Source organism: Molothrus aeneus, unplaced genomic scaffold (assembly GCF_037042795.1).
Source record: "Molothrus aeneus isolate 106 unplaced genomic scaffold, BPBGC_Maene_1.0 scaffold_30, whole genome shotgun sequence".
NCBI lineage: Eukaryota > Metazoa > Chordata > Aves > Passeriformes > Icteridae > Molothrus > Molothrus aeneus.
Window position 1 is genome coordinate 575,115 of NW_027098964.1, and position 27,860 is coordinate 602,974.

The 27,860-nt window shown below is 58.9% G+C and overlaps 3 protein-coding genes across 3 annotated transcripts in view; 2 read left to right on the forward strand and 1 right to left on the reverse strand.

The window, feature by feature from the left end:
• The first annotated feature begins 53 nt into the window (after positions 1 to 53).
• Positions 54 to 9,057, forward strand: LOC136570315 (aurora kinase C-like). Its single transcript, XM_066570818.1, has 9 exons — positions 54 to 139; positions 607 to 646; positions 889 to 964; positions 1,485 to 1,539; positions 2,154 to 2,345; positions 3,297 to 3,435; positions 5,227 to 5,375; positions 6,206 to 6,380; positions 8,153 to 9,057. Exons 1-9 carry the CDS (start codon positions 54 to 56, stop codon positions 8,318 to 8,320), a joined length of 1,080 nt encoding a protein of 359 aa, XP_066426915.1. The 3' UTR covers positions 8,321 to 9,057.
• A 2,321-nt stretch (positions 9,058 to 11,378) lies between these two features.
• On the forward strand, positions 11,379 to 17,372 carry VAMP2 (vesicle associated membrane protein 2). Its single transcript, XM_066570767.1, has 5 exons — positions 11,379 to 11,457; positions 13,831 to 13,954; positions 15,110 to 15,268; positions 16,448 to 16,499; positions 17,223 to 17,372. Coding segments are annotated over exons 1-5 (354 nt in total). The 5' UTR covers positions 11,379 to 11,455; the 3' UTR covers positions 17,240 to 17,372.
• Positions 17,373 to 19,945: 2,573 nt separating this feature from the next.
• LOC136570316 (multifunctional procollagen lysine hydroxylase and glycosyltransferase LH3-like) overlaps positions 19,946 to 27,860 on the reverse strand; it is a 28,302-nt gene continuing 20,387 nt past the window's right edge. Inside the window, exons 9-15 of the mRNA XM_066570819.1 lie at positions 26,280 to 26,396; positions 25,681 to 25,746; positions 24,298 to 24,399; positions 23,233 to 23,349; positions 22,512 to 22,646; positions 21,566 to 21,690; positions 19,946 to 20,898 (exon numbers count right to left, since the gene is read on the reverse strand). Coding sequence (XP_066426916.1) covers positions 20,868 to 20,898; positions 21,566 to 21,690; positions 22,512 to 22,646; positions 23,233 to 23,349; positions 24,298 to 24,399; positions 25,681 to 25,746; positions 26,280 to 26,396 — 693 coding nt within the window. The 3' untranslated portion in view covers positions 19,946 to 20,867. The remainder of the gene's footprint in view (positions 20,899 to 21,565; positions 21,691 to 22,511; positions 22,647 to 23,232; positions 23,350 to 24,297; positions 24,400 to 25,680; positions 25,747 to 26,279; positions 26,397 to 27,860) is intronic.

Below are 27,860 nucleotides of genomic sequence, written 5' to 3' on the forward strand. Positions count from 1 at the left end.
AATGGGAGCGCGGCGCGCGTCGTCGGAGGCGGGGACTCCGCAGGCTCCGGCCAATGGGAGCGCGGCGCTCGCGGGCGGCGGCCAATGGGAGCGCGCGGGGGAAATTTGAAGCGGTGGTGGCGACAGCGAAGGGCGGCGGGTGAGGGGTGGAAACTTGGGGCGTTTTAGGGGGGATTTTTGGGGGTCCCGAGGGGAACTGGGGGGTTCGGAGGGGATTTCTGAGGGAATCGGGGGGGGTCCTGAATGGGACTGGTGGTTTTTGAGGGGATCTGGGAGGTCCTGAAGGGGTTTCTGAGGGAACTTAGGGGGTCCTGAAGGGGAATTCCGAGGGGAATTCGGAGGTTCTTAGAGGATTTGGGGTGTTCTGAGGGAGCTGGGGGGTCCTGTGGGGATTTCTGAGGGAGTTTTGGGGGTTCGGAGGGGATTTGGGGGGTCCTGAAGGGATTTCTGAGGGAAATTAGGGGGTTCTGAGGACGTATTGAGGAGTCCTGAGGGGGTTTTTGAGGGGATTTGGGGGTTCTGAGGGGATATTGAGGGAATTGGGGGGTCTTGAGGGGGTCCCTGGGTGGATTTTGGGGGAGTCCCTGACCCTTTATGCCTCCCCAGGATGGCACAGAAGGAGAACGTGGCCCCCAGCCTGACCAAGGTGACGACCCCTCCCCAATTTGGGGGTCCCCCTCCCCAATTTGGGGTTTTTTGGGGTGACCCCTGCCCGTGTCCCCCTCCCCAATTTGGGGGGGATTTTTGGGGTTTCCCCCTCCCCAGTTTGGGGTTTTTGGGGTGACCCCTGCCCGTGTCCCCCTCCCCAGTTTGGGGGGGATTTTTGGGGTTTCCCCCTCCCCAATTTGGGGTTTTTGGGGTGACCCCTGCCCGTGTCCCCCTCCCCAGAGTTTGGTCCCTCCCCCCCTGCGGGTGCCCTGCAAGGACCCCCCGGGCTCGGAGCCCCCCGGGAAGGCTCTGCCAGGTACGGGGGGAGGGGACTGGGGGGGGCTGGCTGGAAATTGGGGGTCCTGGGGGGATTTGGGGGGTCCTGGACAGGATTTGGGTGGAGTTTGGGGTGGGTCCTGGTGGATTTGGGGGGTCCTGGGGGGGATTTGGGTGGAAATTTGGGGACTCCTGGGGAGAATCTGGGGGGGTCCTGGGGGGCATCTGGGGGGAGTTTGGGAGATTTAGGTGGAATTTGGGGGTGCTGGGGGGGGATTTGGGTGGAAATTGGGGGGGTTTGGGGGGGTCCTGGGAAGGATTTGGGTGCAGTTTTGGGGTGTTTTGGGCAGTTTTTGAGGTGTTTTTGGGGTATTTTGGTCAGATTTTGGGGTGGTTTTGGTCAGTTTTGGCTGGTTTGGAGGTATTTTGGTCAGTTTTTGGGGTGTTTTGGGGGTGTTTTGTGGTGTTTTTGGGGTATTTTGGGCAGTTTTGGTCAGTTTTTAGGGTGTTTTTGGGGTATTTTGGGGTGGTTTTGGGGTGCTGACCCCTGTGCCCCCCAGGAGCCGGGCGGGTGCCCCTGGAGCCCAGCGCGGTGCCAGCCCCTCCCCCACCCGTGTGAGTGCCACAATGGAGGGGGGGAGGGGCCACAACGATGGGGGCGGGGCCACAACCATGGGGGAGGGGTCAAGGGGGTCCAAAAGCCCCTGGGAATGATGGGAGGGGAGAGCTGTGCCCAGGTGCTCCCTGACCAGGTGTCCCCCAGGTGTCCCCCAGGTGTCCCCCAGGTGTCCCCATGTCCTGCAGTTGTCAGCTCAGGTGCCCTCCCCATGCCCAGGTGTCCCCAGGTGTGTCCCCAGGTGTCCCCAGGTGTCCTAAGCTGCGCCCAGGTGTCCCCAGATGCTCTCAGGTGTGTCCCCAGCTGTCCCCAAGTGCTCTCAGGTGTGTCCCCAGGTGTCCCTAGATGCTCTCAGGTGTGTCCCCAAGTGTCCCCAGCTGTCCCCAGCTGTCCCCATGTACTCTCAGGTGCGTCCCCAGGTGTGTCCCCAGGTGTCCCCAGGTGTTCTTATGTGTGTCCCCAAGTGTCCCCAGCTGTCCCCAGGTGTTATCCCCAGCTGTCCCAGGTGTCCCCAGGTGACCCAGGTGTTCTCAGGTGTGTCCCCAGGTGTCCCTAGGTACTCTCAGGTGTGTCCCCAGCTGTTCCCCAGGTGACCCAGGTGTCCCCGTCGCAGCCGCTCGTTCTCATTGGACGATTTCGAGGTGGGGCGGCCCCTGGGCAAGGGCAAGTTCGGCAACGTGTACCTGGCCCGGGAGCGGCGCTCGGGGTTCCTGGTGGCCCTCAAGGTGCTCTTCAAGAGCCAGGTGGAGCAGGAGGGCGTGGAGCACCAGCTGAGGAGGGAGATCGAGATCCAGGCACACCTCAGGTACTCCTGGGGGGGGAATACACCTGGGATACACCTGGGGGGGGAAATACTCCTGGGATACACCTGGGATACACCTGGGGGTAGGGGAAATACACCTGGGATACACCTGGGGGTGGGGGAAATACACCTGGGATACACCTGGGATACACCTGGGGGCAGATTGAGATCCAGGCACACCTCAGGTACACCTAGGATACACCTGGGGATGGGGGAATACACCTGGGATACACCTGGGGGTGGGGGAAATACTCCTGGGATACACCTGGGGGGGGAAATACACCTGGGGATGGGGGAATACACCTGGGATACACCTGGGATACACCTGGGGGAGGGAAATACACCTGGGGTACACCTGGGGATGGGGGGATACACCTGGGATACACCTGGGATACACCTGGGGGAGGGAAATACACCTGGGGTACACCTGGGGATGGGGGGATACACCTGGGATACACCTGGGATACACCTGGGGTGTCCCAGGTTCTCGGGGGGGGGTCCCAATTTTGGGGTTCAAGGATCCCAATTTTGGGGTTGGAGGATCCCAATTTTGGGTTTGGGTCCCAATTTGGGTGGGAGAGATCCCAATTTTCGGGTCTGGGGGTGAGCCCGGATTTGGGGTTTGGGTCCCAATTTTGGGGTTGGGGTCTCAATTTTGGGGTTGAGGATCCCAATTTTGGGGTTGAGGGATTCCAATTTGGGGTTCAGGGGTCCCAATTTTGGGTTGAGGATCCCAATTTTGGGGTCTCGGACCGTACCATTGTGCCCCAGCCCGGGGGGAGCATTTTGAGTGCGGCTCCTTTGGGACCCTCCAACCTCAAATCCCAGGGGGGAATTTTGGGGTCTGGGGTGAGCCTGGATTTGGGGTTTGGGGTTGGGGTCCCAATTTTGGGTTGGGGTCCCAATTTTGGGGTGGGGGTCTCACTTTCGGGGTGTCTCTCCCCCCTGCCCCAGGCACCCCAATGTGCTCAGGCTCTACAATTATTTCCACGACCGGCGCCGCGTCTTCCTCATCCTCGAGTTCGCGCCCAGAGGGGAGCTCTACAAGGAGCTGCAGCGCTGCCGGCGCCTGGACGCCACCAGGACGGCCACGGTGAGACCCTAAACCACCAAAAACGGCAAAAAAACACCCCAAAAATGGACTCAGGGACCCCAAAAACCCCAAAAACCACCCCAAAAACCCCCCCAAACAACCCCAAAACGCAACTGAGCGACCCAGAAAACCACCCCAAAAATGGACCTCAAAAACCACCCCAAAACCACCCCAAAGACCCCAAAGAATCCCAAAAACCACCCCAAAAACCCATCCAGGGAACCCAAAAACCCCCAAAACCACCCCAAAAACCCCCAAAAGCCCAGGGGAGCTCCCCAAGGAGCTGCAGCGCTGCCAGCGCCTGGACGCCACCAGGACGGCCACGGTGAGACCCTAAACCACCAAAAATAACCCCAAAAATGGACTCAGGGACCCCAAAAACCCCAAAACCACCCCAAAAACCCCCCAAAACCACCCCAAAAACCCCCAAAGCCACCCCAAAAACCAACCCAGGGACCCAGAAAACCACCCCAAAAACCACCCCAGAAATGGACTCGGGGACCCCAAAAAACCACCAAAAAATCCCCAAAACCACCCCAACCACCCCAAAACTCACCCCAAAAACTGATCCAGGGACCCCAAAACCCCCAAAATCTGATCCAGGGACCCCCAAAAACCTCCAAAACCACCCCAAAAACCCCCAAAACCACCCCAAAAAGCAACTGAGGGACCCAGAATTCCATCCCAAAAACAGACCTCAAAAACCACCCCAAAGACCCCATAAAACCACCCCAAAGACCCCAAAAAATCCCAAAAACCACCCCAAAAATGGACTCAGGGAACCCAAAAACCCCGAGATCACCCCAAAAACCCCACGATCACCCCAAAAACCACCCCAAAACCCCCCAAAACCCCCCAAAAACCACCCCAAAAACTGATCCAGGGACCCCAAAAGCCCCAAAACCACCCCAAAAAACCACTTGAGGACCCCAAAACCCCTCCAAAATTCACATCAGGGACCCCAAAACCAACTCAAGGACTCCAAAAACCCCAAAACCACCCCAAAAACGGGCCCAGGGACCCCAAAAACTCCCCAAACCACCCCAAAAACCAACCCAGGGACCCCAAAAACTCCCAAAACCACCCCAAAAACCCCAAAAAAGCAACTCAGAGACCCCCAAATCCCCTGCAAAAATCACATCAGGGACCCACAAAAACCCCAAAATCACCCCAAACACCGACTCAGGGACCCTAAAAAGCCCAAAATCACCCCAAAAAATCCCATCAGGGACCCCAAAAACCCCAAATCCTGCCCCAAACGTCCCCCACAGCTGAGGGGTTCTGGGGGCACCTGGGGAGGATTTGGGGGTACCTGGGGGTGCTCTGGGGGTTTTGGGGTGCCCCAAGTCCATTTTTGGGGTGCTCAGGACGATTTTGGAGTGCCCTGCGTCCATTTTTGGGGTAATTTTTGAGGATTTTGGGGTCCCCCAACCCAGTTTTTATCCTCTCCCCCACCATGGAGGAGCCGCTTCCCCCCAGAGCACCTGGGGAGGATTTGGGGGTACCTGGGGGGGCTCTGGGGGTTTTGGGGTGCCCCGAGTCCATTTTTGGGGTCCCCAGGACCATTTTGGGGTGCCCTGAGTGATTTTTTGGGGTAATTTTTGAGGATTTTGGGGTGCCCTGAGTCAGTTTTTATCCTCTGGTCCCCATGGAGGAGCCGCTTCCCCCCAGAGCACCTGGGGAGGATTTGGGGGTACCTGGGGGGGCTCTGGGGGTTTTGGGGTGCCCCGAGTCCATTTTTGGGGTCCCCAGGACCATTTTGGGGTTCCCTAAACCCCCAAATTTTGGCAGCTGATGGAGGAATTGGCCGACGCCCTCCTGTACTGCCACGGGCGCAAGGTGATTCACCGCGACATCAAACCCGAGAATCTCCTGCTCGGCCTCAAGGGGGAGCTCAAGATCGCCGATTTCGGGTGGTCCGTGCACGCCCCCTCCCTCAGGTGAGAGCTGGGGCACACCTGGGCACACCTGGGGCACATCTGGGCACACCTGGGGCACACCTGGGAGGGGTTGTGGGGGTAAAAGGGGGGTGGGAGGGCTCATGAAGGCCGATTTTGGGTGGTCCGTGCACGCCCCCTCCCTCAGGTGAGAGCTGGGGCACACCTGGACACACCTGGGCACATCTGGGTATACCTGGGGCACAACTGGGACACACCTGGTGTGCTCAGGTGTGTGCTAGACCCACCCAGGTGTGTGTTACACCTGCTCAGGTGTGTGTTACACCTCCCCAGGTGTGTGTTACACCCACCCAGGTGTGTGTTACACCTCCCCAGGTGTGTGTTACACCTCCCCAGGTGTGTGTTACACCCGCTCAGGTGTGTGTTTAACCCACCCAGGTGTGTGTTACACCTCCCCAGGTGTGTGTTACACCTCCCCAGGTGTGTGCTACACCCACCCAGGTGTGTGTTACACCTGCTCAGGTGTGTGCTACACCCACCCAGGTGTGTGTTACACCTGCTCAGGTGTGTGCTACACCCACCCAGGTGTGTGTTACACCTGCTCAGGTGTGTGCTACACCCACCCAGGTGTGTGTTACACCTGCTCAGGTGTGGGTTACACCTACCCAGCTGTGTGTTACACCTGCTCAGGTGTGTGTTACACCTCCCCAGGTGTGTGTTAAACCCACCCAGGTGTGTGTTACACCTACCCAGGTGTGTTACATCCGCCCAGGTGTGTGTTTAACCCACCCAGGTGTGTGTTACACCTGCTCAGGTGTGTTTAACCCACCCAGGTGTGCCCCACCCGCTCAGGTGTGTGTTTAACCCCTCAGGCGCCGCACGCTCTGTGGCACCCTGGATTACCTGCCCCCCGAGATGGTGGAGGGCGGCGGCCATGATGAGAAGGTGGACCTGTGGTGCCTGGGGGTGCTGTGCTACGAGCTGCTGGCCGGGCACCCCCCCTTCGAGAGCCCCTCGGCCGCCGATACCTACAGGAGGATCACGCAGGTAACGCACCTGGGCACACCTGGGCACACCTGGGCACACCTGGGCACTGAAAACAGGGAAAAAACCCCGTCAAAATGAGCCCAACTGGGCCAAAACTGACCCAAACCAGCCCAACCCAGAGCTGATACCTACAGGAGGATCACCCAGGTAATGCACCTGGGCACACCTGGGCACACCTGGGCACACCTGGGCACTGGAAACCCCTGAAAACAGGGAAAAATCCCTGTCAAAATGAGCCCAAACTGGGCCAAAATTGAGCCAAACCAACCCAGCCCAGAGCTGATACCTACAGGACGATCACGCAGGTAATGCACCTGGGCACACCTGGGCACACCTGGGCACTGGAAACCCCTGAAAACAGGGAAAAATCCCCATCAAAATGAGCCCAAACTGGGCCAAAACTGACCCAAACCAACCCAACCCTTCCTGTGAGAGCTGATACCTACAGGGGGATCACACAGGTAACACACCTGGGCACACCTGGGCACATCTGGGCACTGGAAAATGGGAAAAAACCCCATCAAAATGAGCCCAACTGGGCCAAAACTGACCCAAACCAGCCCAACCCAGAGCTGATACCTACAGGAGGATCACCCAGGTAACACACCTGGGCACACCTGGGCACTGAAAACAGGGAAAAATCCCCCTCAAAATGAGCCCAAACTGGGCCAAAACCCCATCAAAATGAGCCCAAACTGCCCCAAATTCCCCTGTGAGAGCCCCTCAGCCATGGATACCTACAGGAGGATCACGCAGGTAACACACCTGGGCACACCTGGGCACTGGAAACCCCTGAAAACAGGGAAAAATCCCCACCAAAATGAGCCCAAACTGGGCCAAAACTGAGCCAAACCGGGCCAAAACTGAGCCAAACCAACCCAACCCTTCCTGTGAGAGCTGATACCTACAGGGGGATCACACAGGTAACACACCTGGGCACACCTGGGCACACCTGGGCGGGGTTCTGGGGCTGGGAAATGGCTCAAGATTGGGGATTTTGGGTGGTCTGTGCACACCCCCTCCCTCAGGTGAGAGCTGGGACAGACCTGGGTACACCTGGGGCACACCTGGGGCACACCTGGGACACACCTGGGACACAACTGGGTACACCTGGGGCACACCTGGGCACACCTGTCCCCTTCCCCCCGTGGTCCTGCACATCCCTGACCCCACCTGGTGCCACCTGAGCTCACCTGGTGTCACCTGAGCTCACCTGGTGCCACCTGACCCTTCTCTGTCCCCACCTGTGTCTCACCTGTCCCCTCCCCCCTCGAAGGTTGATCTGCACTTCCAAACCCCATCCCTGAGCCCACCTGGGCTCCCCTGACCCCACCTGTCCCCAGGTGTCCCCTCCCCTGTGTGTCACCTGTCCCCAGGTGTCCCCAGGTGTGTCTCACCTATCCCCCAGGTGTGTCCCCAGGTGTGCCCCCAGGTGTGTCTCACCTGTCCCCAGGTGTCCCCGGGTGTGTCCCTGGGTGTGTCCCTGGGTGTGTCCCCAGGTGTCCCCCAGGTGTGTCCCCAGGTATCCCCAGGTGTGTCTCCCCTGTCCCCAGGTGTGTCTCCCCAGGTGTCCCCAGGTGTGTCTCAGGTGTCCCCAGGTGTGTCTCAGGTGTCCCCAGCTGTCCCCAGGTGTGTCCCAGGTGTCCCCAGGTGTCCCCGGGTGTGTCTCCCCGGTGTCCCCAGGTGTGTCCCCAGGTGTGTCTCAGGTGTCCCCAGGTGTGTCTCCCCAGGTGTCCCCAGGTGTGTCTCAGGTGTCCCCTCCCCCCATGCAGGTCGATCTGCACTTCCCCCCGCACATCCCAGAGGGCGCTCGGGATCTGATCCAGCGGCTGCTGCGGCGGGAGCCGGGCCAGCGCCTGAGCCTCAGGGGGGTCCTGGCGCACGCCTGGGTACGGGGGCACTCACGGAGGGTGCTCCCACCGGGGTACTGCCCGTCCTGACCCCTGAGTGACCCCTGAGTGACCCCTGATCCTCACTGACCATCCCTGAGTGACCCCTGACCCACAGTGACCATCCCTGACCATCCCTGACCCACAGTGACCATCCCAGAGCCGGGGCAGTGCCTGAGCCTCAGGGGGGTCCTGGCGCACGCCTGGGTACGGGGGCACTCACGGAGGGTGCTCCCACCGGGGTACTGCCCGTCCTGACCCCTGAGTGACCCCTGAGTGACCACTGACCCACAGTGACCATCCCTGACCATCCCTGACCATCCCTGACCATCACTTACCATCACTGACCATCACTGACCATCCCTGAGTGACCACTGACCATCCCTGACCATCCCTGACCCACAGTGACCATCCCTGACCATCCCTGAGTGACCCCTGTCCCACAGTGACCATCCCTGACCATCCCTGACCCTCACTGACCATCACTGACCATCCCTGACCCTCCCTGACCCTCCCTGACCATCCCTGACCCTCCCTGACCATCCCTGACCCTCCCTGACCATCCCTGACCATCACTGACCATCCCTGACCATCCCTGACCCTCCCTGACCATCCCTGACCCTCCCTGACCATCCCTGACCCTCCCTGACCATCCCTGACCCTCCCTGACCCTCACTGACCATCCCTGACCCTCCCTGACCTTTGACCCCCCAGGACATTTGGACACTGACCCCTGACCTTTAACCCCGCCCCCAACCCAAATTTGGGGGGGATGGGCACAGCCCCTCCCCCACCCCGGGACCCCCAAACCCCCCTGGAGATGGGGGGAGGGGCTGGGGGTGCCCCTCCCCCATTTTGGGGGGGGTCTCGCCCTCCCCTCCCCCCCCCTGCTGCCATTTGGGATCCCCTCCCCCATTTATTTGGGGAGGGGTCTCCCTGCCCCTCCCCCCCCATTGTTTGGGGTCCCCCCCCATTATTTGGGGAGGGGTCTCCCCCTCCCCCCGCTGCCATTTGGGGTCCCCCCCCCCGTTATTTGGGGAGGGGTCTCCTGCCAATCCCCCCCCATTGTTTGGGGTCCCCTCCCCGTTATTTGGGGAGGGGTCTCCCGCCCCTCCCCCCCCCCGTTTTTTGGGGAGGGGTCTCCCGCCCCTCCCCCCCCAATAAAGCTGTTCTGGTTTTACCCGAGACTGAGCCGGGTCCGTGTGGGGGGAGGGGCCGGGCCCCATGGGGACCCCCAGGGACCCCAGACCCATAAAAACCCCACAGAGACCCCATGGAGACCCCCAGGGACCCCAGACCCAGAAAAACCCCATAAAAACCCCTTAGAAACCCCCCAGACCCATAAAAACCCCATAGAGACCTCACTGAGACCCCAGACCCATAAAAATCCCATGGAGACCCCATGGAGACCCCCAGGGACCCCAGACCCATAAAAAACCCCATAGAAACCCCACTGACCCATAGAGACCCCATGGAGACTCCATAGAGACCCCCAGGGACCCATAGAAACCCCACAGAGACCCCACAGACCCATAGAGACCCCCCCGAGACCCCAGACCCATAGAATCCCCCAGAATCCCCCAGACCCATAGAGACCCCATAGAGACCCCCCAGCCCCATAAAAGCCCCCCAGAACCCCCTGCCCCATAAAAACCCCATAGAGACCCCCCCATCCCTATAGAGACCCCCAGAACCCCCTGCCCCATAGAGACCCCACAGAACCCCCCCAGACCCATAGAAACCCCTCAGATCCCCCCTGCCCCATAGAGACCCCATAGAACCCCCCAGCCCCATAGAAACCCCATAGAGACCCCCAGCCCCATAGAGACCCCCCAGCCCCATAGAGACCACTCAGACCCCACAGAGACCTCCCAGCCCCATAGAAAACCCCCACTGATCCCATAGATCCCTTGTGCCCCATAGAGACTCCACCCTATAAACCCCCTCACCCCATAGATCCCCCATAGACCCCTCACCCCATAAACCCCCCCGTTCCCCATAGACCTCATAGACCCCATAGGACGCCCCATAGACCCCAGAGGATGCCCCACAGACCCCATAGGATGCCCCATAGGATGCCCATAGACCCCATAGGATTCCCATAGGATCCCCCACAGACCCCATAGGACGCCCCACAGACCCCCACAGGCCCCACAGGATTCCCCATAGACCCCAAAGGACCCCCATAGATCCCATAGGATCCCCCACAGACCCAATGGATGCCCATAGGATGCCCATAGACCCCATAGGACGCCCCATAGACCCCCACAGACCCCATAGGATCCGCATAGACCCCATAGGACACCCCATAGACACCATAGACCCCACAGACCCCATAGGATGCCCATAGGATCCCCCATAGACCCCATAGGATCCCCACAGACCCCATAGATCCCCATAGGATGCCCCATAGGATGCCCCACAGACCCCATAGGATGCCCATAGACCCCATAGGATGCCCCATAGGATGCCCATAGGACACCCCACAGGATTCCCCATAGGATCCCCACAGACCCCATAGACCCCCACAGACCCATAGGAGCCCCATAGGACCCATAGGATTCCCCACAGACCCCATAGGATGCCCACAGACCCCATAGGATGCCCATAGGATCCCCCATAGGATTCCCCATAGGACGCCCCATAGACCCCATAGGATGCCCATAGGATCCCCCATAGACCCCATAGGATTCCCCATAGGATGCCCGTAGGATCTCTCATAGACCCCATAGGACGCCCCACAGACCCCATAGGATGCCCATAGACCCCATAGGATTCCCCATAGGATCCCCCATAGGATCCCCCACAGACCCCATAGGATGCCCCATAGGATGCCCACAGACCCCATAGGATTCCCCACAGACCCCATAGGATTCCCCATAGACCCCATAGGAGCCCCACAGAATGCCCCATAGGACACCCCATAGACCCCATAGGATGCCCACAGACCCCATAGACCCCATAGACCCCCACAGACCCCATAGGATCCCCACGGCTCCCCCCTCACCCCCCAGCTCCCCCTTTCCCCACCCCCCCCATTTCTCCCCTCCCTCCCCTCCCCCTCTCCCTTCCCCTCCCCTCCCCTCCCCCCCCCCGCGCCCCCCCCTCCCCCCCCCGTCGGTTCCCGGATGTTTCGCGCCGCCCCCGCCGCCATTTTCGGCCGCACCGACCGCGCTCCGCTCCGCGATGTGAGTGGGGGGCGCGACCCCCCCCGGGACCCCCCCCCACCCCTCCGGGACCCCCCCCATCCCCAAACCCCCCCCTGCCCCTCCCCCACCCTCCCATCCCCCGCCCCTTCCCCTCCCCCCCGGGGATGAAAATTTTGGGGACCCCCCCCCCCCATCCCCCCCTCATTCCCCCCCCCCCACCTCGGGACCCCCCCATCCCCCCCTGATCCTGCCCTGCCCCTCCCCCACCCCCTCCGCATCCTCCATCCCCTCCCCCCCCCGGGCCTGCCCATCCCCCCCGCAGAGCGGGGGGTGGGGGAGGGGCGCACTGGGAGCCCTGGGAGGGCTCGCCCCCCACCCCCACCCCGCCCCTCCCCCACCCCTCCGGGCTATTTTTAGCAACAGACGCAGAAATGAGGGGGGGGGGGAGGGGTGGGAAAATCCTGACCCGGGCCCCTCCCCCCGCTGCGGAGGCACCGCCCCTCCCCCACCGCGCGGGGGGGGGGGATGGGGATGGGGGAGGGGAGGGGCCCGGAGAGTGGGGACCCCCCGGGGGGGGAGGGGGAGGGGCCTGGATGAGGGGGGCGGGGCCTGGATGGGGCAGGGGGGGGGAACCCCTGGGGGTCACTTTGGGGACATTGGGGACACCCCAAGGGTCGCCCTGGGGGGACATTGGGGACATTTGGGGGGGTCACTCAGGCATTGGGGACACCCTGGGGGGACATTGGGGACCCCCCTGTGGTCACTCGAATCTCGGGGTCCCCCCCTTGGGTCACTCTGGGGGCGTTGGGGACACCCTGGGGGGACATTGGGGACACTTTGGGTGCTCTGGGGACATTGGGGACACCCCCGTGGTCACTCTGGTGACACCCCTGTGGTCACTCTGGGGACATTGGGGGACCCTCCAGTGGTCACTCAGATCTCGGGGTCCCCCCTGTGGTCACTCTGGGGACGTTGGGGACACCCTGGGGGACACTGGGGAGACTCTGGGGGGACCCTGGAGACACTGGGGACACCTTGGGGGTCACTGAGGAGACACTGGGGACACCCTGTGGTCACTCTGGGGACATTGGGGACACCTTGGGGGGGTTATTTGGACACTGGGGACACTTAGGGTGGCTGAGGGGACATTGGGGACCCCCCTGTGGTCACTCAGATCTCGGGGTCCCCCCTGTGGTCACTCTGGGGATGTTGGGGACACCCTGGGGGTCACTTTGGGGACACTGGGGAGACTCTGGGGGGACACTGGAGACACTGGGGACACACTGGGGACACCCTGTGGTCACTCTGGGGACATTGGGGACACCTTGGGGGGGTTATTTGGACACTGGGGACACTTGGAGTGGCTGAGGGGACATTGGGGATCCCCCTGTGGTCACTTGAATCTCGGGGTCCCCCCCTTGGGTCACTCTGGGGATGTTGGGGACACCCTGGGGGTCACTGGAGGGACATTGGGGGGGGTCACTCAGACATTGGGGACACTTTGGGGGGATACTGGGGACACTTTGGGTGGTCTGGGGACATTGGGGACACCCCCGTGGTCACTCGAATCTCGGGGTCCCCCCTTGGGTCACTCTGGGGACACTGGGGACATTTGGGGGGACATTGGGGACACTTTGGGTGGCTGAGGGGACATTGGGGACACCCTGGAGGGGTCACCTGGATGGTCTGGGGGTCACTCGGGCATTGGGGACCCCCCTGTGGTCACTCGGATCTCAGGGTCCCCCCCTTGGGTCACTCTGGGGACATTTGGGGGGACACTGGGGACACTGGGGACACCCCTGGGGACACTGGGGACACCCCCATGGTCACTCTGTGGTCACTTTGGTGTCACCCCCATGGTCACTCCAGGGTCACCCCAGTGGTCACTCTGGGGACATCTGGGGGTGCCTCGGACACTGGGGACACCCCCATGGTCACTCTGGTGTCACCCCTGTGGTCACTCTGTGGTCACTTTGGTGTCACCCCTGTGGTCACTGTGGTCACTCCGGTGTCACCCTTGGGGGTCACTCTGTGGTCACTCTGGTGTCACCCCTGTGGTCACTCTGTGGTCACTCTGGTGTCACCCCTGTGGTCACTCTGTGGTCACTCTGTGGCCACTCCAGTGGTCACTCTGTGGTCACTCCGGTGTCACCCCTGTGGTCACTCTGTGGTCACTTTGGTGTCACCCCTGTGGTCACTCTGTGGTCACTCCGGTGTCACCCTTGGGGGTCACTCTGTGGTCACTCTGGTGTCACCCCTGTGGTCACTCTGTGGTCACTCTGGTGACACCCCAGTGGTCACTCTGTGGTCACTCTGTGGTCACTCCGGTGTCACCCCAGTGTGGTCACTCTGTGGTCACTCACGGCCGTGCTGACCTTTGCCCTTTGCCCTTTGCCCTTTGCCCTTTGCCAGGTCGGCGCCCTCGGCCCCCGCCGCCCCTCCCCCCGCCGCGGGCGAAGGGGGGGGACCCCCGGCCCCTCCCCCCAACCTGACCAGCAACCGGCGGCTGCAGCAAACGCAGGCCCAAGTGGATGAGGTGGGGGAGGGGCCAAGGGGGGGAGGGGTCATTGAAATGGGGAGGGGCCAAGGGGAGGGGTCAGTGAGGGAGGGGTCAATGGGGGAGGGGTCAATGGGGTGCAATCAGGAGGGAGGGGGAGTGGTCAGTGGTCATTGGGGTGGGGGTGTGGTCAGGGGGTGTGGTCAGGGAAATGGGGAGGGGTCAGTGGGGGAGGGGTCAGTGAAATGGGGGAGGGGCCAAGGGGAGGGGGTCAGTGGGTGTGGTCAGCAAAATAGGGAGGGGTCAGTGGGTGTGGTCAGTGGGTGTGGTCAGTGAAATGGGGAGGGGTCAGTGGGGCAATGGGGGAGGGACTGGAGGAGGGGTCAGGAGGGTGTGGTCATTAAAATGGGGGAGGGGTCAGTGGGTGTGGTCAGTTGGGTGTGGTCAGTGGGTGTGGCCAATATGGGCACTGGTCAGTGGGGGTGTGGTCAATGAGGGTGAGTCCAAAGGGGCGTGGTCACTGTGTGGGTGTTGCCAAGGGGGGGGGGTGGGGTAATTAATGACCTTTGACCCCTGGGGATGACCAGGCCTGGATGTGGCCCCCCTTGGCTGTGGTCACTTCATGGCCGTGGTCACTTCGTGGCTGTGGTCACTTCATGGCTGTGGTCACTTTGTGGCCATGGCCAAAGTGGCTCAGTGGGGCCATTACTGACCCCTGGTCACAGTGGTCACTCTGAGCCCGCTGACCACTGACCGCTGCCCCTGGCTGTGACTGTGGCCATGTCCGAGCACAGTGGTCACTCCAGGCCCCTGCTGACCACTGCCCATCCCTGTGGTCACCCTGAGCCCACTGTCCATCCCTGTGGTCACTCTGAGCCCCTGCTGACCACTGCCCATCCCTGTGGTCACTCTGAGCCCATCCCTGTGGTCACTCTGAGCCCATTGCCCATCCCTGTGGTCACTCCAGGGGCCGTGCTGACCACTGTCCACTGTCCGTCCCTGTGGTCACTCTGAGCCCACTGTCCATCCCCACTGTGGTCACTCCGAGCCCCTGCTGACCACTGCCCACTGCCCATCGCTGTGGTCACTCTGAGCCCACTGTCCGTCCCTGTGGTCACTCTGAGCCCGCTGTCCATCCCCCCTGTGGTCACTCCGAGCCCCCGCTGACCACTGCCCGCCCCGCTGTGGCCGCAGGTGGTGGACATCATGCGGGTGAACGTGGACAAGGTGCTGGAGCGGGACCAGAAGCTCTCGGAGCTCGACGATCGGGCGGACGCGCTCCAGGCCGGGGCCTCCCAGTTCGAGACCAGCGCGGCCAAGCTCAAGCGCAAGTACTGGTGGAAGAACCTCAAGGTACCCAAAATACCCCGAAATCAACCCAAAATACCCAAAAATCAACACAAAATACCCAAAAATCAACCCAAAATAGCCTCAAAATGGCCCTAAAACCCCCAGAATAGCCCAAAGTTACCCCAAAATGGCCCCAGATAACCCCAAGCTCAAGCGCAAGTACTGGTGGAAGAACCTCAAGGTACCCAAATACCCTGAAATCACCCCAAAATACCCTGAAATTGCCCCAAAATGGCCCCAAATGCCCCAAGCTCAAGGGCAAGGACCGGTGGAAGAACCTCAAGGTGGGAAATGTCCCAAAATGGGCTGAAATTGCCCCAAAGTAGCCCTAAAAGTGTCTGAAATAGCCCCAAAATAGTCCCAAAGTGGCCCCCAAAATGGACTGAAATTACCTCAAAATGGCCCCAAAAAGCCCCAAAATGGCCCCAAATGCCCCAAGCTCAAGCACAAGGACTGGTGGAAGAACCTCAAGGTGGGAAATTTCCCAAAATATCCTGAAATTGCCCCAAAATGGGCTGAAATGGCCCTGAAATCACCCCAAAATAGCTCCAAAATGGCCCCAAATATCCAAAAACCCCCAAAATCCCCCAACCCCCCCCAAAAGACACCAAAAACTCCCGAAAAAACCCAAAAAATCCCCAAAAGACCCAAAAAAGCCCCACAAAAAAGACTCAAAAAAGACCCCAAAACACCACCAAAAAATCTCCCCAAAAATGCCCCAAAAGACCCCCCAAAAAAACCTCCAAAAAAGACACAAAAAAACCCCCAAAAACCCCCAAAAATCTCCCCCAAAACCCCAAAAATCTCCCCCAAAAGACCCCAAAAACCCCAAAAATCCCCAGAAAAGTTCCCAAAGACCCCCAAGAAAAACCAAAAAAAACCCTCAAAAAAGACCCCAAAAAACCCCGAAATTCCCCCAAAATCCCCCCAAAAAAACCCTAAAAATCTCCCCCAAAAGACCCCAAAGTCCCCACAAATTCCCCAAAAATCCCCAAAAAAGTTCCCAAAGACCCCCAAGAAAAACCAAAAAAAAAACCCAAAAAAACCCAAAAAACCCCGAAATTCCCCCAAAAAATCCCAAATAAAACCCCAGAAATTCCCCCAAAAACCCCAGAAACCCCAAATTTGCCCCAAAACGCCCAAATTTGCCCCAAAGCGCCCCAAACGCGTCCGGTTTTGCAGATGATGATCATCCTGGGCGTGATCTGCGCCATCGTCCTCATCATCATCATCGGTGAGCGGCTCCGTATGCAAATGAGCGCGGGGCATGCAAATGAGGGAGGCTGGATGCAAATCAGGAGACGGAATGGGGCAGGGGAAGCAGGGAGGGGCATGCAAATGAGGGGAGGGGCATGCAAATGAGGGGCCACAGGCAATGGTTTGGTGGGGAATATGCAAATGAGGGTTGGGTTATGCAGATGAGGGTTGGGTTATGCAAATTGAAGGGGGGTTAGGCAAATTAAGTTTTTGAGTTATGCAAATGAGGGTGCTGGGTATGCAAATGATGAGGGGCGTTGAATGCAGATTAATGAGTTGGGATATGCAAATGAGGCCTGGGTATGCAAATAGGGGTGAGGGATCCAAATGAGGGCGGGGCTTAGGGGATTATGCAAATTAACACTGCACGCTAATGTGGAAAATGCTGTATGCAAATTAGCATGATGTATGCAAATGAGGGTGTGTTATGCAAATGAAGGGCCGGAACATAGTGGGAGGGGTTATGCAAATTAACCAACAAGGTGGGGAGATCCAGTGTAAACTATATGCAAACTAGATGCAAATTTCTGACGCATACTAATGCAGGCTGGAGGGGGCGGAGCCCTGGGTATGCAAATTAGGGGGCGGGTATGCAAATTAGGGGGGATGCAAATGAGAGTGACCATGCATGCAGATGAGGGGGGTGTGACGTGCAAATGAGATTTCCATATGCTAATGATATGCAAATTTCCCTCCGCAGTCTATTTCAGCACCTAACGCCGCCGGCCCCGCCCTGCCAAGCCCCGCCCCCAAACCCCCAACCCCCGCCCCCAACGCTGCCGGGGGGAGGCGTGGCCACGCCCAGGCCCCTCCCCCACCCTCTTTAACCCCCCCCCCCCTCCTCAGGGACCCCCCCCAGGCCCCTCCCCCACCCCAGGGCGATTTTGGGGTCCCCTCCCCCCTCCCCTCCCCCCCCTCAGTTGAGCACAAGGGGCCCCTCCCCCACCCCCCCCCAAAATTTTTGGGGCGATTTTGGGGGCGCCCCCTCCCCCCCCCCATAAACATTCCAGCCCCTCCCCCCCCTCCCCTCCCCCACCCCATGCACCCCAAAATTGGGGGGTGGGGGAGGGGAGGGAACCCCCCCCAAAATTCTCCCCTCCCCCACCCCCCCCCAACCCCTTCACTGCCGAGCCCGGGGGGGGGGGGACCCCAAAATTTGGGGACCCCAAAAATGGAGGAGGGGGGGAACCCAAAATTTGGGGGAGCCCAAAAATCGGGGGAGGGGACCCCAAAGATTTGGGGTGTGGGGTGGGGGTCCCCGAAATTTGGGAGGTCTCAAAATTTAAAGGAGACCCCAAAAAATGGGGGGGACACCCTAAAAAATAGAGGGGGGGGACACCCCCAAAAATTTGGAGGGGTCCCGAAATTTGGGGAGTCCCCAAAACGGGAGAGCTCCAAAAATTGGGGGGACCCCGAAATTTAGGGAGAGCCTAAAAATATGGGGGGGGGGGGTTTCCAAAATTTGGGGAGACCCCAAAAAATGGGGAGACGCTGAAATTAGGGGGGGTCCCCAAAATTTGGGGGAGGCCCAAAATTTGGGGAGACCTCCAAAATTGGGGGGACCCTAAAAGGAGGAAGACCCCAAAATTTTTGGGGGGGGGGGGTTCCAAAATTTGGGGACCCCCAAAAAATGGGGGAGGCTGAAATTGGGGTGAACCCCAAAAATGGGGGGGGGGTCCTAAAATTTTGGGGAACCCCAAAATTGGAGGGACCCCAAAAATTGGAGAACCCCAAAAGGAGGAAGAGCCCAAAATTTTGGGGGGTTCTCAAAGTTGAGGGGAACCCAAAACTTGGGGGGAGCCTGAAATTTGGGGGAGGACCCCAAAAAATGGGAAAGCCCCAAAATTTGGGGGAGATGCCAAAATTTTTTTGGGGGGGAGGAGCCCCAAAAATGGGAGAGAGCCCGAAATTGGGGGGGACCCCAAAATTTGGGGTAGGGTTCCAGAATTTGGGGAGACCCCAAAAATGATGGGAGGACCCCAAAAAATTGGGATTTTGGGGGGAGCGAGAAATTTTGGGGGGGGATCCCAAAAATTGGGGGGGGGGAACCCCAAAAATGGGAGAACCCCAAAATTTGGGGGGAGATGCCAAAAAATTGGGGTGGGGAGGGGACCCCAAAATTCGGGGGGTGAACCCCAAAATTTGGGTGAGGGGGGGGGGGATGGGCGGACAAGGGGGGGACCCCAAAATGGGAGGGAACCCCCCAAAAATGGCGGTGGGGGGCGGGGCCACCCCTGGGAGGAGGGAACCAGGGGGGGTCCCCAAAACTGGGGAGGGGTCCCCAAAACCGCCCCTCCCCCTCCCCCCCCCCACATTGAGGAGGAATCGCCCCGAATTTTGGGGCCCCCCTTCCCCCCCCCCCCCCAAATTTTTCCCGCCAATTTTTGGGGCGCTGCCCCTCCCCCCCCCCCATCCCCGCCCCTCCCCCCCCTGCATGGAGCGACCCCGGGGGGGTCCCCAAAAATAAAAAAAAATCCCCTCCCCCCCCTCCCCCCCCCCAAATTTCCCCTCCCCCCACCCACCCTGAGGGGGTGGGGGAGGGGCGGGGGTGGGGGGAGGGGGGTGGGGGAGGGGCGGGTGTCACTGCCGCCCCTCCCCCCCACTCTGGGTTTTTGGGGGGGTTTTCTTCGGGGGCCCCTCCCCCACCCCATGGCCCCTCCCCCACCCCATGGCCCCTCCCCCCACCCCCCCTCCCCCTCTCTCAGCGCCCCCCGGAGGGGTCGGGAGGGGGGGGAGGGGCGGGGTGGGGGTGGGGGCGTGTCCCTGACCCCCCCCGGTGTGAAACGTCACCAATAAAAACCCGCCTACGTCACAGGGGGCGGGGCCTGATTGGGGGAGGGGCCTGAGCTGGGGGAGGGGCACTGGGAGTGGGGGAGGGGTCGAGGAATTGGGGGAGGGGCTCTGGAATGGGGGGAGGGGAGTGGGGGAGGGGCCAAGGAATTGGGGGAGGGGCTCTGGAATGGGGGGAGGGGGATGGGAGAGGGGGAGGGGCCAAGGAATTGGGGGAGGGGCCAAGGAATTGAGGGAGGGGGTTTGGGGAAATTGGAATGGGGGCGGGGCCATGGAGTTGGGGGAGGGGCCAAAGATTTGAGGGAGGGGTCAAGGAATTGGGGGAGGGGCTCTGGAATTGGGGGAGGGGCTCTGGGAGTGGGGGAGGGGTCAAGGAATTAAAGGGCGGGGCACAAGCAGTCTCCACCAATCAGAATGCGCCATCCTCTCCCCCCACCTTCATCGATGAAGGGGCGTGGCTTCACACTGCCGGAATGACGTCACACCCAGAGCCGAGCCAATGACGTCATCACACGGGGCCGGGGGAGGGGGGGCGGGGGAAACCCCCGGGTTTTATTGCCAAAATTGGGGGGGGGGGGGGGAGGGGGTCCCCAACCGCCCCTCCCCCACCCCAGGGACACCCCCCCCCCACCCCTGTGACGTCATCGGGGTCCCCAAGGTCCCATTTTGGGGTCCCCAAAGTCCAGGGGGGCCCAAAATCGCCCAATTTGGGGTCCCCAATGTCCCCGAGGTGTCCCCAGGTCCCATTTTGGGGTCCCCAAGGTCCCGGTTCTGGGGACCCCAAATTTTGGGGACCCTCAAGAGCTCCATGGGCAGGGCCAGGCTGAGGCGGGGCTGGGACCTCGATTGTCCCCAAATGTCCCCAAATGTCCCCAAATGGGGCCCATGAGGAGCACGAGGCCATAGCATGGACGGGACCCCGATGTCCCCAAATGTCCCCAAATGGGGCCCATGGTGATCACGAGGCCATAGCGGGGACGGGACCTCGATTGTCCCCAGATGTCCCCAGTTGGGGTCCATGACCAAGGCCAGGCCATAGCGGGGTCCGGGGGTGGCACCCCAATGTCCCCAAATGTCCCCAAATGTCCCCAAATGTCCCCAGTCGGGGTCCATGAAGGGCGCGAGGCCATGGTGGGGGTGGGACCTCAATGTCCCCAAATGTCCCCAAATGTCCCCAGTCGGGGTCCATGAACATCACAAGGCCACAGAGGGAACGGGACCCCAATGTCCCCAAATGTCCCCAATGTCCCCAGTCGGGGTCCATGAGGAGCACGAGGCCGTAGCGGCGCTGAGATCCAAATGTCCCCAAAATGTCCCCAAATGTCCCATCCTGGGGACACTCGGGGGTCCATCAGCAGGGCCAGGCCGTGCCAGGGCTGTGCCGCCGATGCTGTCCCCAAGGGTGTCCCCAAGGGTGTCCCCAAGGGTGTCCCTGCTGTCCCCGTGTCACCGTCTGGGGACACTCCCGGGGTCCCCACGAGGAGCGCGAGGCCACAGCGGGGTCGGTCCTGGTGTCCCCAGCGATGTCCCCAGCGATGTCCCCAGTTTGGGACACTCAGGGGTCCATCAGCAGCGCCAGCCCGTACCTGACGGCGCCCAACGATGTCCCCAAATGTCCCCAAGTGTCCCCAAATCTCATTTTCCCCCCCAAATTTCCCCAGATCCCCCCCAATGTCCCTAAATCTCATTTTTCTCTATTTCCTCCCAATTTTCTCCCCAACGTCTCCAATGTCCCCTCAATCCCCCCAATGTTCCCCGGATGTCCCCAATGTCCCCAACCCCTCCCAATGTCCCCAATGTCCCCAAACCTCCTCAATGTCCCCCAATCCACTCCAAGTCCCCAATGACCCAAAATCCCCCCAATGTCCCCAGTCCCCCCATTGTCCCCAACCCCTCCCAGTGTCCCCAATGTCCCCTGGCTGTCCCCAATGTCCCCAACCCTCCCAATGTCCCCAATCCCCCCAATGTCCCCAACCCCTCTCAATGTCCCCAGTGTCCCCTGGATGTCCCCAATGTCCCCAAACCCCTCCCCAGTGTCCCCAATGTCCCCTGGAATGTCCCCATGTCCCAAATCCCCCCATTGTCCCCATTCCCCCCAGTGCCCCCCAGCTGTCCCCAATGTCCCCAACCCCTCCCTATGTCCCCAGTGTCCCCTGGATGTCCCCATGTCCCCATTCCTCCCAGTGTCCCCAATGTCCCCAGCCCCTCCCAATGTCCCCAGTCCCCCCCAGTGTCCCCAGGCTGTCCCCGTACCTGGCTGTCCCCGTCGGGGGCACACCTTGGCCCAGGTGCGTCAGGCGCCCGGGGTGCAGCAGGGCCCAGCCCGGGGGGGGCGCGGGGGCCACGCAGCCGTAACGGGGGAACAGCCAACCGCCGCCCTGGAACCAGTATAAACCAGTATGGACCAGTATGGACCAGTATGGACCGGTAACACAGCCCACTGACCCATCCCAGTGCAGCCGTAATGGGGAAAGAGCCAACCGCCGCCCTGGAACCAGTATGGACCGGTATGGACCAGTATGGACCGGTAACACAGCCCACTGACCCAGCCCAGTGCAGCCGTAACGGGGGAACAGCCAACCGCCGCCCTGGAACCAGTATGGACCAGTATGGACCAGTATGGACCGGTAACACAGCCCACTGACCCATCCCAGTGCAGCCGTAACGGGGGAACAGCCAACCGCCGCCCTGGAACCAGTATGGACCAGTATGGACCAGTATGGACCGGTAACACAGCCCACTGACCCATCCCAGTGCAGCCGTAATGGGGAAAGAGCCAACCGCTGCCCTGGAACCAGTATGGACCAGTATGGACCAGTATGGACCGGTAACACAGCCCACTGACCCATCCCAGTGCAGCCGTAACGGGGGAACAGCCAACCGCCGCCCTGGAACCAGTATGGACCAGTATGGACCAGTATGGACCAGTATAAACCAGTAAAAACCAGTAACACAGCCCATTGACCCATCCCAGTGCAGCCGTAACGGGGGAACAGCCAACCGCCGCCCTGGAACCAGTATGGACCAGTTTAAACCAGCATAAACCAGTTTAAACCAGCATAAACCAGTATAAACCAGTATAACCTGGTATAAACCGGTATAAACCAGTAACCCATCCCAGTCCCTCCCAGTATAAACCAGTCCCCTCCCAGTTGGTCCCAGTCCCTCCCAGTTTGTCCCAGTTTGTCCCAGTCCGTACGTGGGCGGGGCTCAGGCTGACGCTCAGGCTGATCGTGGCCGAGGGCCGGGCCGGGGCCGAGGGGGCGGGGCCTGATGGGGCGTGGCCGGAAGGGGCGGGGTCATAACGAACCACAGAGCTCAGCACGGTGCGGCCCTGGGGGGGAGGGGCAAATGGGCGGGGCCATCGGGAGAGCCACGCCCAAATTAACCACGCCCCCATTCTGTTCACGTGACCACACCCACTTAGGCCACGCCCACTTCAGCTCTACCTTAAGGTCCCGCCCGATTTTACATCTTCTCCCCAAACCACGCCCACTAAAACCACACCCTTTCAACCACGCCCTTATCACCAAACCCCACCCCTCCCAAGGCCACGCCCCTTTCTGAAACCCCATTTCCCCAAGCCCCTCCCATTTTCCCCAAGCCCCTCCCATTTCCTAGACCCCGAAGCCCCGCCCCTTTTCAGACCCCACCCCTTTTAGAGCTCCTCCCATCTCCCAGCCCCAACCCTTTCCCCAGACTCCACCCCTTTCCTCCAAGCCCCTCCCATTCCTCAAGCCCCTCCCCTTTCTGAGTCCCCACCCCTTTCTCCTATTCCAGCCCCACCCATGTAAGGCCACGCCCATTGCCCTTAGCCCCACCCTTTCCCTACAAGCCCCGCCCTCTCTCCCAAGCCCCTCCCATTCTCCAAGCCCCGCCCATTTCCGCAGCCCCCGCCCCTTGGCGCAGGCCCCGCCCACCTTGGGGGCGTATCCCGGGAAGAGCCTTCGGGCGATGGGGGGGAGGAGCTCCCGCAGCGCCCCCTGCAGGAGCAGATCCAGGTGCAGGGAGGAGAGCGGCACCGCCCACGAGAGCACCTGGACAGGTGAGACAGGTTAGATACACCTGGGTTACACCTGGGATACACCTGGGATACACCTGAGAGTGACCCTGATACACCTGGGATACACCTGGGATACACCTGAGAGTGACCCTGATACACCTGGGATACACCTGGGAGCAGACCCAGGTGCAGGGAGGAGAGCGGCACCGCCCACGAGAGCACCTGGACAGGTGAGATACACCTGGGTTACACTGGGGTTACACCTGGGTTACACCTGAGAGTGACCCTGATACACTGGGATACACCTGGGATACACCTGGGTTACACCTCAGATACACCTGGGTTACACCTGGGATACACCTGAGATACACCTGAGACTGGCCCCGCCCACCAGGACAACTGAGACCTCCATTTTTGAGGCCCCACCCCCATTTTAATGGCCCCACCCCCATTTTGCAGCCCCGCCCCATTTTAATAGCCCCACCCCCATTTTATTGGCCCCACCCAATTTTTAGGCCCTGCCCCATTTTAATGGCTCCACCCCCATTTTTAGGCCCCGCCCCCATCTTTTATTTCCCACCCCCCGATTTTGAGGCCCCACCTCCCATTTTTGAGCTCCTGCCCTTCAATTTTTAGGCCCCGCCCCCATTTCTAAGCCCCGCCCCCCATTTTAAATCCCCATCTCCCATTTTTGAGGCCCCACCCCCTTTTTGAAGACCCCACCCCCCAATTTCCAGGACCCCACCCTTCAATTTTTAGGCCCCACCCCATTTGGGGCCCCACCCTATTTTTGAAACCCCGCCCAATTTTTGAGGCCCCGCCCCCATTTTTAGGGCCCCGCCCCCCTTTTGGAAGCCCCACCCACCTCCCGATGCTCCGCCCATCACCTCGAAGCCCCGCCCACCCCGTGATGCTCCGCCCATCCCCTCGAAGCCCCGCCCGCCTCCCGATGTCCCGCCCACCCCCTCGAAGCCCCGCCTACCTCGTGATGCTCCGCCCACCCCCCTCGAAGCTCCGCCTCCTCCCGCAGCTCCCGCCCAAACTGCGCCGAGAACAGCGGGAACTGGAACACGTCAGGACAGGGCTGAAAAACGGGAAATTCACCCCAAAAATCACCCCGGGAACCCCAAAAAAACCCCAAAAACCCCAAAATACCAAAAATTAGGGAAATTTTGGGATATTTTTGGGTGATTTTGGGGTAATTTTGGGGCATTTTTGGGTGATTTTGGGGTAATTTTGGGGCATTTTTGGGTGATTTTGGGGGATTTTGGGGATATTTTTAGGGGATTTTTGGGGTATTTTTGAGGGTGGTTTTGGGATTTTTTGGGGTGAAATTGGGGATTTTTGGGGATATTTTGGGGTCACTTAGGGGTGATTTTGGGATATTTTTGGGGTGATTTTGGGATATTTTTTGGGATATTTTGGGTGATTTTGGGATATTTTTTTGGTATTTGTGGGGTGAATTTTGGGATATTTTTGGGGATATTTTTTGGGATCTTTTTGGGGCAGTTTGGGGATATTTTTGGGGTGATTTTGGGGTTATTTCAGGGATATTTTTGGGGTGGTTTTGGGGATATTTTGGGGTGATATTTTGGGTGATTTCAGGGATATTTTGGGATATTTTTTGGGATATTTTTGGTGTAGTTTTTAGGTAAATTTTTGGGATATTTTTGGGGATAATTTGGGATGTTTTGGGATATTTTTAAGGTGATTTTCGGGGATATTTTGGGGATATTTTTTGGGATATTTTTGGTGTATTTTTTAGGTCATTTTGGGATATTTTGGGGATATTTTGAGGCGATTTTCTGGGATATTTTGGGATATTTTTGGGATATTTTTGAGGTGGTTTTGGGGATATTTTGGGGTATTTTGGTGTGCTATTTTTGGTGTCTTTTTTAGGATAATTTTGGGATATTTTGGGGAATATTTTGGGTGATTTCAAGGATATTTTGGGGATACTTTTTGGGGATATTTTTGGGGATATTTTTGGGGGTATTTTTTAGGTAATTTTGGGATATTTTGGGGGATATTTTGGGATACTTTTGGGATATTTTAGGACATTTTTGGGGTGATTTTCGGGGATATTTTGGGATATTTGGGGGATATTTGGGGGATATTTTTGGTGTATTTTTTAGGTCATTTTGAGATATTTTTTGGGATATTTTGGGATACTTTTGGGGTGATTTTCGGGGATATTTTGGGGTGATTTTTGGGGATATTTTGGGATATTTTTTGGGGATATTTTGGTATATTTTTTTGGGATATTTTGGGATATTTTTGGGGGATATTTTGGGATATTTTTGGGGGATATTTTGGGATATTTTTGGGGTGATTTTCGGGGATGTTTTTGGGGTGATTCCGGTACCTCCTGGAACAGGTTCTCCCGCAGGACCCGGCTGTAGTTGGGGTGCAGGTACAGCTGGTCCCAGTCCTGCGGGAAACTGGGGTTACTGGGATGGACTGGGAGGGAACTGGGAGGGACTGGGATGGACTGGGAGGGACTGGGAGGGACTGGGAGGGACTGGGATGGACTGGGGGGAACTGGGGGGAACTGGGATGGACTGGGAGGGACTGGAAGGGACTGGGAGGGAACTGGGATGGACTGGGGGGAACTGGGATGGACTGGAATGGACTGGGAGGGACTGGGAGGGACTGGGAAGGGATACTGGCCAATGCTCTGCACTGGTTTATACTGGTCTGTACTGGTCTATACCGGTTTATATTGGTCCATACTGGTCTATACTGGTTTGTACTGGTTTATACTGATCTATACTGGTTTATACTGGTCCATGCTGGTTTTTTACCCACCCAGGGGATCCGGGGCCTCTCCCAGAGCTCGGGGTGCTCAATGGGAGTCAGTGCCCTGTACTGGTTTATACTGGTCTCTACTGCTCTATACTGGTCTATACCGGTCTAAACTGGTCCGTACTGGTTTATACTGGTTTAAACTGGTTTCACACTGACCCAGGGGTTCCGGGGCCTCTCCCAGAGCTCCGGGTGCCTCCGCCCGGTGCTGTTGTAGCCGTTGGTCACCAGGAGGTGCCCGAAGTGGCGCCGGTTGGTGACGTGCAGGAACAGCCCCTGGGGACAGCGGGACCCCGAAACCCCCGAAATTATCCCCAAAATCCACCAAACTTCACCCCAAAGTTCCCCAGATTTACCCCCAAAAACCCCCTGCAAATTCACCCCAAAATCCGCCCTAAGTTCAGCCCCAAAACCCCCAAAATTCACCCCAAAATTTGCCAAATTTACCCCCAAAACCCCCTGCAAATTCACCCCAAAATCCGCCTTACGTTCAGCCCCAAAACTCACCCCAAAATTCACCCCAAAATTCGCCCCAAAATTCCCCAGATTTACCCCCAAAAACCCCCTGCAAATTCACCCCCAAATCCGCCCTAAGTTCAGCCCCAAAATCCCCAAAAATTCACCCCAAAATTCGCCAAATTTACCCCCAAAAACCCCCTGCAAATTCACCCCCAAATCCACCCTAAGTTCAGCCCCAAAATCCCCAAAAATTCACCCCAAAATTCACCCCAAAATTCGCCAAATTTACCTCCAAAAACCCCCTGCAAATTCACCCCCAAATCCACCCTAAGTTCAGCCCCAAAATCCCCAAAAATTCACCCCAAAATTCACCCCAAAATTCGCCAAATTTACCTCCAAAAACCCCCTGCAAATTCACCCCAAAATCCACCCTAAGTTCAGCCCCAAAATCCCCCAAATTCCACCCTAAAGTCACCCCCAAAATCCCTCAAACCCAACCCAAATCCACCCCAAAATCCCCCCCAAAATCTCATCAAGGTCCCCTCAAATTTACCTCAAAATCCCCCGAAATCCACTCCAAAATCCGCCCCCAAATTCACCCCAAAATTCTCTTCTAGATCCTCTTAAATTCACCCCAAAATCCCACCCCAAAATCTCCCAAATCCACCCCAAAATGTCCTCAAAATCCTCTCCAAAAAAAATCCCTCAAATCCCCCAAAATTCCGCCCCAAAATCCACCCCCAAAACCACCCCAAAATTCACCCTAAATTCACCCCCAAACCCCTCAAATCCACCCCAAAATTCCCCAAATTTCCCCCAAATCCACCCAAATTCCACCCCCAAATGCCCCCAAAATTCACCCCCAAAATCCCCCAAATTCACCCCAAAACCACCTCAAAATTCACCATTAATTCAGCCTAAAATCCACCCCAAAATCTCCCAAATTCACCTCAATATTCACCCCAAAATCCCCAAAATCCAACCCAAAATCCCGCCTAAAATCTCCTCAAATTTTCCCCTAAATCCCCCCAAAACTGGGGTGAATTTGGGGGATTTTGGGGTGAATTTTGGGGTTCCCCAGGTGAGTTTTTGGGATTATTTTGGGGTAAATTTGAGGTGAATTTTGGGGCTCTCCAGCTGATTTTTGGGGTCAGTTTTTGGGGTGAATTTTGGGCTCCCCAGCTGATTTTTGGGATGATTTTTGGGGTGAATTTGGGGTAAATTTGGGGACAGTTTTGGGGGTGAATTTTGGAGTTCTCCAGCCGATTTTTGGGGTAAATT